The following is a 9,051-nucleotide window of genomic DNA, read 5'->3' on the forward strand; positions in this document are numbered from 1 at the left end:
ATGTTAGGCTTTTTGAAATCCGTTTCGTATATGATTTAGATTGGTCTATATTTCGATATAACTCCCAAAAAAGACCAGTATTTTGTTCTTAAAAATTGAGCAGTGACTTGTACTTATTCGACCACTCAATGTCCGTGCCGAATACGGTTCAAATCGGACCATATTTCGATATAACTGCTATGGGGGCATAAATAACGCATTTTTCACCGGATTATTACGAAAGATGGTTAACATATATACCCGAGGTGGTGGATATTTGAACTTCGGCCCGGCCGAACTTAATGCCTTTTTACTTGTTTATACTTAGCATCTTTACCTAAAACAATTGAAAACATGCTATGTTCGACCTGGCCGAATCTTATATACCCTCCACCATGGATCGCATTTGTCGAGCTCTTGCCATGGCATCTATTTTTAGGCAAACAAAGGATAAGAGAAAATAATTGCTACGTTATTGAAACAATAACAAGTTATGATTCATTTCGGAACATAATTGAACTGAATATTGGAGACCATAGTAGAAGTCATTGTGTAAAATTTCAGCCAAATCTAGTAAGAAATGCGCACTTTAGGGGCTGCAGATGTAGAATAGGGAGATCGGTTTATAGGGGAGCTGCACTAGGCTATAAACCGATTCATGCCATTTTCGACACGTATGTTAAAGGTCATGAGAAAAATTGTTGTACAAAATTTCAGCTAAATCGCATAATAATTGCGCCCTCTAGTGGCTCAAGAAGTCAAGACCCCAGATCGCTTTATATGGCAGCTATATCAGGTTATGGACCGATTTGAACTATTCTTAGCACAGTTGATAAAAGTCATAACAAAACACCTCGTGCAAAATTTCAGCCAAATCGGATAAGAATTGTGCCCTCTAGCGGCTCAAGAAGTCAAGGCCCCAGGTCGGTTTATATGGCGGCTATATCAGGTTATGAACCGATTTAAACCATACTCAGCAAAGTTGTTGTATGTCATAACAAAACGACTCATGCAAAATTTCAGCCACATCGGATAATAATTGCGCCCTCTAGTGGCTCAAGAAGCCAAGACCCCAGATCGGTTTATATGGCAGCTATATCAGGTTATTGACCGATTTGAACTATTCTTAGCACAGTTGATGAAAGTCATAACAAAACACCTCGTGCAAAATTTCAGCCAAATCGGATAAGAATTGTGCCCTCTAGCGGCTCAAGAAGTCAAGATCCCAGACCGGTTTATATGGCAGCTATATCAAAACATGGACCGATTTGGCCCATTTACAATCCCAACCGACCTACTCTAATAAGAAGTATTTGTACAATTTTGAAGCGGCTAGCTTTACTCCTTCGAAAGTTAGCGCGCTTTCGACAGACAGACGGACATGGCTAGTTCTTAGACGAATATTTCGAGGAGTTACAAACGGAATGACGAAATTAGTATACCTCCGCCCTATGGTGGAGGGTATAAATAGCAACATATTTAAAGACACTCCTATTTGAAAGGCTGTTTTTGAGACTTTAACTACGGTTCGCTGTTGTCCTGTCCCATGGTCTATTTCCTAACTCTTAACCGCATTTTGACCTGCATTTTGGATTTTTTCTTTAATAACAAGACGAAAAGTTAAGGATTTATTAACCTACCATTTAAAATAAAAAATCCTTAGTATGAAGGAAAATGTTTTCACCAAAAGGAATGTTTCCTTAAAAGGTTGAAAAATTTATCATCTTTAAGTAAAGTTTGCTTACTTTTGATTCGAATCTTAAAAATTAGTACTAAAATTTTTTCAGTGTAGACACGAATAAAATTTGTAGAATTAGTATTTCTTTAGATGCATTATGTCAGTGGGCGCATTATGGGCGACATCTGTATGAAACTTGCAACTCAATTGATTCAAATTCAAGTACTTTTGCTTTTACCACAAAGCTATAACGAATTTGAAATAAAGCTTTTCGGTCACTTAGCTTTGTAATGAACCACATGTCATAGAGCTCTTTGTGATAAAGCTTTTTCTTCAAGCTATTGCCACTGAAGTGAAAATTCCTTCGCTATCACAAATGACCTAATTTAGGAAACATTCCATTACATCAAGAACTGGAATCCATAACGACCAACTTGACAGTTAATTGAAAGAAAATAAACAAACGTGGTGGTGCCATAAGATTTAGAATCAGAAATTTTCTTTGAGTAAAATTTTTAGAAACTCTACCAACAAAATGTCACTAACGGCTAAAAATTCCTACTGGACACGTGTTGTGGGTGATCTGGAAAGAAAATCGGCATTAAAAACGCGAAAGGAAACCATTAAGAAATACGATTTTTCCCTGACACTGCCCAAGAGTTTGAAGAAGCGAGTGGCCAAAATTTTACCCTACGAATTTGAGGAGTTTGACAAAAATGTTTTCATAGCCGAATCCACAGTTGAGGCTCCTCTATGTTATGATAACAAGGAGGATAAAGGAAATGAGGAGCAAGCAGGAAAGAAAATGGTATTTTCAATTTCAATGGGCAATCCTTTGTTCTTTATAAACATTTCAATAACTTCTTCTCTGGCTTAAGGATTCCAATGGAAGAAGCAGCTTGGAATTTGAAAAACAGCAACCCGAACCTCCCAAATTTGTATTAAAAATAGACAAACCTTTGGAGCATAAGGGCAAACCCAAAGTAAAACACAATTGGCCTTCATCTTATATATGCAAGACACGCAAGAAACGCGTATGCTGGGATTCGAAACTCTATGACATGAATTGCAGCATTTGGGAGAAAACTTTGGATGAGCAAGCAGAGCAGCTCATGGATGCCGTAAGTTGTCTATCATATAGATTAGCACTCACTCAGCCATTTACATTCCACATTCCACTTTTGTTTTTAGTCAGCGGAGCGCTTTACCACTTGGATAAACACATTGGGCAGCAACAAGGATTCGGATATTTCAAAGGAAAAACTGAAAGCTTTATTTTCCATAGAGGGCGAACGTAGTCTCTTAGCCTCGATAATCACCGACCCAAAAGAGTTGAAAGCCATAGCCAAATGTGTGGCAGATAAATTGAATAAACCAGAGGTGAGTAAGGGCTTCTATACATATCCATATAAACAACCCCTAAAACGTATCCTTATTTTGTCATTCGCTTTAATTCCAACTACTCTCCGCTAGATGGCCATTGAACTGAAATATGAAAACTACATAAAAAATCGCTTCAAAAATGTTCCCAAGAAAATTGTAACCGTTGCTTTCGGCCGAACCATACCCCTAAAGGATAGACCCTGGCAACCTTCGGAATTTGATGAACCCATAACCACCGTCTTTCCCGATGAGTTGATTACATTGGAAAAGCTCTTTAAGGGCATTACTCATCTGCGTTCCACAAATATGTTGGTGGATTTTTATAAAAAAGAAAGCAATCTAGAACGTCCATATTATTTGGTAAAATCAGGCTTATTTAAAGAGAGAGCTAAAACACAAACTGTTACGGAGGTACCACTTTACGAGCGTTTGAAGTTGAAATATTAAGAGTGCCACCTCAATGTTGCTATTTAACACCATATAAAAATAAATATTTTTATTTTTGCATTCTATTATAAAATAACGCAGACGTTGTTACAACGTCGGCCGATAATTATTCCTTAAAATGTCATCCATTTGTAATTTAAATCGCTGAATGATTCCTATTTAACTTCCCAGACGACTGTCCAAATATTATTTTTTTATAAATTCTTTTTGTTTCAAACTAGGAATTTCAAAAAAAAAAAAAAAACAGTATAGACTGGTTTATAATACCCTACACCAACCCTACACATACAAAAGGTGAGCTATATATAATTCTGAACCAATTTTGATGGACCTCGGCGGATGTATTCAGATAGGTTATTAAAATTACTGTATCAAATTTCGAGCAAGGCTAATATGTTCAAAATGTAATAACTACGGTTGACAAATGACGGGAGATGGGAGCTATATCTAAATCTGAACCGATTTCGATCATGCTTTATGGATATTGTGGAATTCGTCGAGGAAAGCGTTGTACAAAATTTTGGGAAGATTGGTCAATAAATGCGCTTGCAGTGGGTCTAGGAGTGAAAATCGGGCGATATATAATTATGTGAGCTATACCTAAATCTGACCCGATTTCTATAAAATTCACCAGTAATTTCGAGAGTCATAAGAAAATCTTTCCTGCAAAATTTCGAGAGAATCGGTTGACAAATGACCATTTTATTGCTGTATTACTGCAAATCGGACGAACATATATATGGAAGCTATATCCAAATCTGAACAGATTTCTATGAAATTCACCAGTATTATTGAAAGTCATAAGAAAATCTTTCTTGCCAAATTTTAAGAGAATCGGTTAACAAATAACAATTTTATTGCTGTATTACTGCAAATCGGACGAACATATATATGGCAGCTATATCCAAATCTGAACCGATATCTATGAAACTCACAAGTAATATTGACAGTCAAAAGAAAATCGTTCCTACCAAATTTCAAGAAAATCGGTCAACAAATGACCATTTTATTGCTGTATAATTGCAAATCGAACGAACATATATATGGGAGCTATATCCAAATCTGAACCGATTTCTGTGAAATTGACCAGTCGAGAGTCATCAGAAAACCCATCCTGCCAAAATTCGAGAGAATCGGTTAACAAATTACCATTTTATTGTTGTATTACTGCAAATCAGACGAACATATATATGGCAGCTATATCCAAATCTGAACCGATTTTTTCCAGTTTGAATAGGCTTTGTCTCTAGGCCGAAAAACATGTCCATACTAAATTTGAAGGCGGTCGGATGAAAATTGCGACATGTAGTTTATACCAAATTAACATGCACAGACCGACAGACAGACAGACGGACAGACAGACGGATATAGCTAAATCGAATCAGAAAGTGATTCTGACTCGATCGGTATACTTATCAATGGGTCTATCTCTCTTTCTTTAAGGTGTTACAAACAAATGCACTACAGTATAATACCCTGTACCACAGTAGTGGTGTAGGGTATAAACAAATTTATAGACGCTTCCAATTCTAAGGCTGTTTTGTGTCTTTAACTAAAGGTACGTTCAGACTAGTCAAATATTTGACTCGACTAGTTTTATCATTTTCACCCAAAATATGTCATATTCGTACATTCTTGATTTTGTATTCATATTAGACAAATTTGTATACCCACCACCGAAGGATGGGGGTATATTCACATTCTCATTCCGTTTGCAACACATCGAAATATCCACTTCCGACCCTGTATAATCTTGATCAGCGTAAAAATCTAAGACCATCTAAACATATCCGTCCGTCTGTCCGTTTGTCTGTTGAAATCACGCTACAGTCTTTCAAAATAGATATATTGAGCTGAAAATTTGCACAGATTCTTTATTCGTTCGAAAGCAGGTTAAGTTTGAAGATGGACTATATCGGCCTATATCTTGATATAGCCCCCATATAGACCGAACCGCCGATTTAAGGTCTTAGGCCCATAAAAACCGCATTTATTATACAATTTTGCTGAAATTTGGGACAGTTAGTTGTGTTAGGCCAGTTGTCTTCCTTCTTCAATTTGGCTCCGATCGGTCTATATTTGAATATGCCTACCAAAACACCAATATTTTGTTTTACAAAGTTGATCTTGTTGACTTGTACTTATTAGACCACGCAATATCCGTGTCGAATTTGGTCAAAATAGGACCATATTTCAATATAGCTGCAATGGGGGCATACATTATAGATTTTTCACCGGACTATGATGAAAGGTGGTTTACATATATACCCGAGGCGGTGGGTATCCAAAGTTCGGCCCGGCCGATGGGGGTATACTAAACTAGTCCTACGTTGTAACACCTCGAAATATTGACCTAGAATAAAAGAAAGTACATATATTCTTGACCTTCTCGACATTCTGAGTTAGACTGTCCGTCTGTCAAAATCACGATAGCGATTGAACGCGTAAAGCTAGCCGCTTGAAATTGTGCACAGATTCTTAATATCGATGAAGGTCTTTGGGAATATCGGCCATATCGGTTCAAATTTGGATATAGCTCCCATATAAACCGATCACCCGATTTGACTTCTTGAGCCCCTGGAAGCAGCAATTTTGGTTCAATTTTACTGAATTTTGCATGTAATGTTCTACTATGACTTCCAGCAACACTATAGAGTTTGGTCAAAATTGGTCTATAACCTAATATAGCTCCCATATAAACCGATCTCCGGATTTTACTTCGTGAGCTCTTACAAGCCGTAATTTTTTGTCGGATTTGGCTGATATTTTGCATACGGTTCTGTTGCCACTTCCAATAGCTGTGCCATATATGGTCCAAATCAGTCTATAACCTGATATAGCCACCATGTAAAGCGTTGTCTATGTATGTTGTTGGTGTGTTTTGAGATAAATAATTTGTTGTCCTGGATTATCGAATAAGGAAATTTACGGATTCCTGATTTTCATGGCTTTAGATTTTACATTTTTTACATTTTTAAAACACAAAAATCGAAAAAACAAAAATAAACCATTGATTTACTTCAATGTATAAATAAATGCGTTGCCAAAGTTTTATTTAACCGTTGCCAACATATTACACTGCAAACGTCATTGTCCATAGCCGCAGCTAATGACTAGCCTTTATACCAACGAATACCAAGTAATGCTACACGCATGACAACACCACACACCCACACCCACACCCCAATAGTGAACTCCCTTAGCATACTCTTTCTTTCGCACATATCAGTCACCTCTCGCACTCTCACCACTAATACTCCCACCAATGGCTTTGCATGGACACATATAACGGAAGCAAACAATTTGTTGTGTTTTTGCATCTTCATCCTTTATTGAAAATTAATTCCTCATTTCATGGATTTTCTTTTCGGAAAATTAATTTTCATATATAATGCAGATCATCTCTGAAAAATATCTTTCGATTCATACCAATTTCATTAAAAATGATTCAACAGTTTGGACGTAATATGTACCACAAACTAGCTTTTATAAAACCCATCAACTGCATATGACCTTTAGTTATAAAATTTTTATACCCACCACCGAAGGATGGGGGGTATATTCACTTTGTCATTCCGTTTGCAATACATCGAAATATCCGTTTCCGACCCTATAAAGTATATATAATCTTGATCAGCGTAAAAATCTAAGACGATCTAGCCATGTCCGTCCGTGTGTCTGTTGAAATCACGCTACAGTCTTTAAAAATAGAGATATTGAGCTGAAATTTTGCAGAGTCTTTTCTTGTCCATAAGCAGGTTTAGTTCGAAAGTGGAATATATCGGACTATATCTTGACATAGCCCCCATATAGACCGATCGGCCGATTTAGGGTCTTTGGCCCATAAAAGCCACATTTATTATCCCATTTTGCTGAAATTTGGGACAGTGAGTTGTGTTATGCCCTTAGCCGTCCTTCTTCAATTTGGCTCAGATCGGTCCAGAGTTGGATATAGCTGCCATATAGATCGATCTCTCGATATAAGCTTTTGGGCCCATAAGAGGCGCATTTGTTGTCCTATGTCGCCGAAATTTGGGACTGTGAGTTGTATTAGGGCCATCGACTTCTTTGTTTAATTTGGCTTAGATCGGTCCAGATTTGAATATAGCTGCAATATAGACCGATCTCTCGATGTAAGGTTTTGAACCAATAAAAGGTGCATTTATCGTCCGATATTGCCATAATTTGGAACAGTGAGTTCTGTTGGACCTTTGGACATTCTTCTTCAGTTTGGCTTAGATCGGTCCAGATTTGGATATCGCTGTCAAATATACCGATATCTCAATTTAAGGTTTTGGGGCCATTAGGACCTTCGACATATTTCTTCAATTTGACCCAGATCGGTAGAGATTTGAATATAACTGCCATATAGACCGATCTCTCGATTTAAGGTTTTGAGCCAATAAAGGGCGCATTTGTTGTTCGATGTCGCCATAATTTAGGACAGTGAGATGTGTTGGGACCTTCGGCATTCTTCTTCAAATTGGTTTGGATCGGTCCAGATTTGGATATAGCTGCTATGTAGACCGATCTCTCGATTTAAGGTTTTGGGTCCATAAAAGGCACATTAATTGTCCGATGTCCCCGAAATTTGGGACAGTGAGTAGTGTAAGGCTCTTGGACATTTCTCTGCAACTTGGCACAAATCGGTCCAGATTTGGATATAACTGCCATATAGACCGATATCTCGATTTTAAGTCTTGGCCCCATAAAAGGCGCATTTATAATCCGATTTCACTGAAATTTGACACAGTGACTTATAAAGGGTGATTTTTTTGAGGTTAGGATTTTCATGCATTAGTATTTGACAGATTACGTGGGATTTCAGACATGGTGTCAAAGAGAAAGATGCTCAGTATGCTTTGACATTTCATCATGAATAGACTTACTAACGAGCAACGCTTGCAAATCATTGAATTTTATTACCAAAATCAGTGTTCGGTTCGAAATGTGTTCATTCACCGTTCAGCGATGAGGCTCATTTCTGGTTGAATGGCTACGTAAATAAGCAAAATTGCCGCATTTGGAGTGAAGAGCAACCAGAAGCCGTTCAAGAACTGCCCATGCATCCCGAAAAATGCACTGTTTGGTGTGGTTTGTACGCTGGTGGAATCATTGGACCGTATTTTTTCAAAGATGCTGTTGGACGCAACGTTACGGTGAATGAACACATTTCGAACCGAACACTGATTTTGGTAATAAAATTCAATGATTTGCAAGCGTTGCTCGTTAGTAAGTCTATTCATGATGAAATGTCAAAGCATACTGAGCATCTTTCTCTTTGACACCATGTCTGAAATCCCACGTGATCTGTCAAATACTAATGCATGAAAATCCTAACCTCAAAAAAATCACCCTTTATTATGCTATTCGACATCCGTGTCGAATATGGTTCGGATCGGTTTATTTTTAGACATATCTAGTGAAAAAAAAAAACAATGACTTGGACTTATTAGTATTTGGTCCAAATCGGAACATATTTCAATATAGCTGCTATGGGGCATAATGCATGAATTTTTCACCGGATTTTGACAAAAGGTGGTTTACATATATACCCGAGGTGG

At 37.5% G+C, this 9,051-nt stretch overlaps 1 protein-coding gene across 1 annotated transcript; it reads left to right on the plus strand.

Moving 5' to 3' along the window:
- Window positions 1-2,101: 2,101 nt before the first annotated feature.
- LOC106096049 (uncharacterized) lies at window positions 2,102-3,606 on the plus strand. The gene is made up of 4 exons (XM_013263569.2): window positions 2,102-2,465; window positions 2,536-2,778; window positions 2,849-3,037; window positions 3,131-3,606. The coding sequence occupies exons 1-4, from the start codon at window positions 2,193-2,195 to the stop codon at window positions 3,485-3,487; spliced, it is 1,062 nt and encodes a 353-aa protein (XP_013119023.2). The 5' UTR covers window positions 2,102-2,192; the 3' UTR covers window positions 3,488-3,606.
- Window positions 3,607-9,051: the final 5,445 nt, after the last annotated feature.

The sequence above is a fragment of the Stomoxys calcitrans genome, chromosome 4, assembly GCF_963082655.1.
Source record: "Stomoxys calcitrans chromosome 4, idStoCalc2.1, whole genome shotgun sequence".
Taxonomy (NCBI): Eukaryota; Metazoa; Arthropoda; class Insecta; order Diptera; family Muscidae; genus Stomoxys; species Stomoxys calcitrans.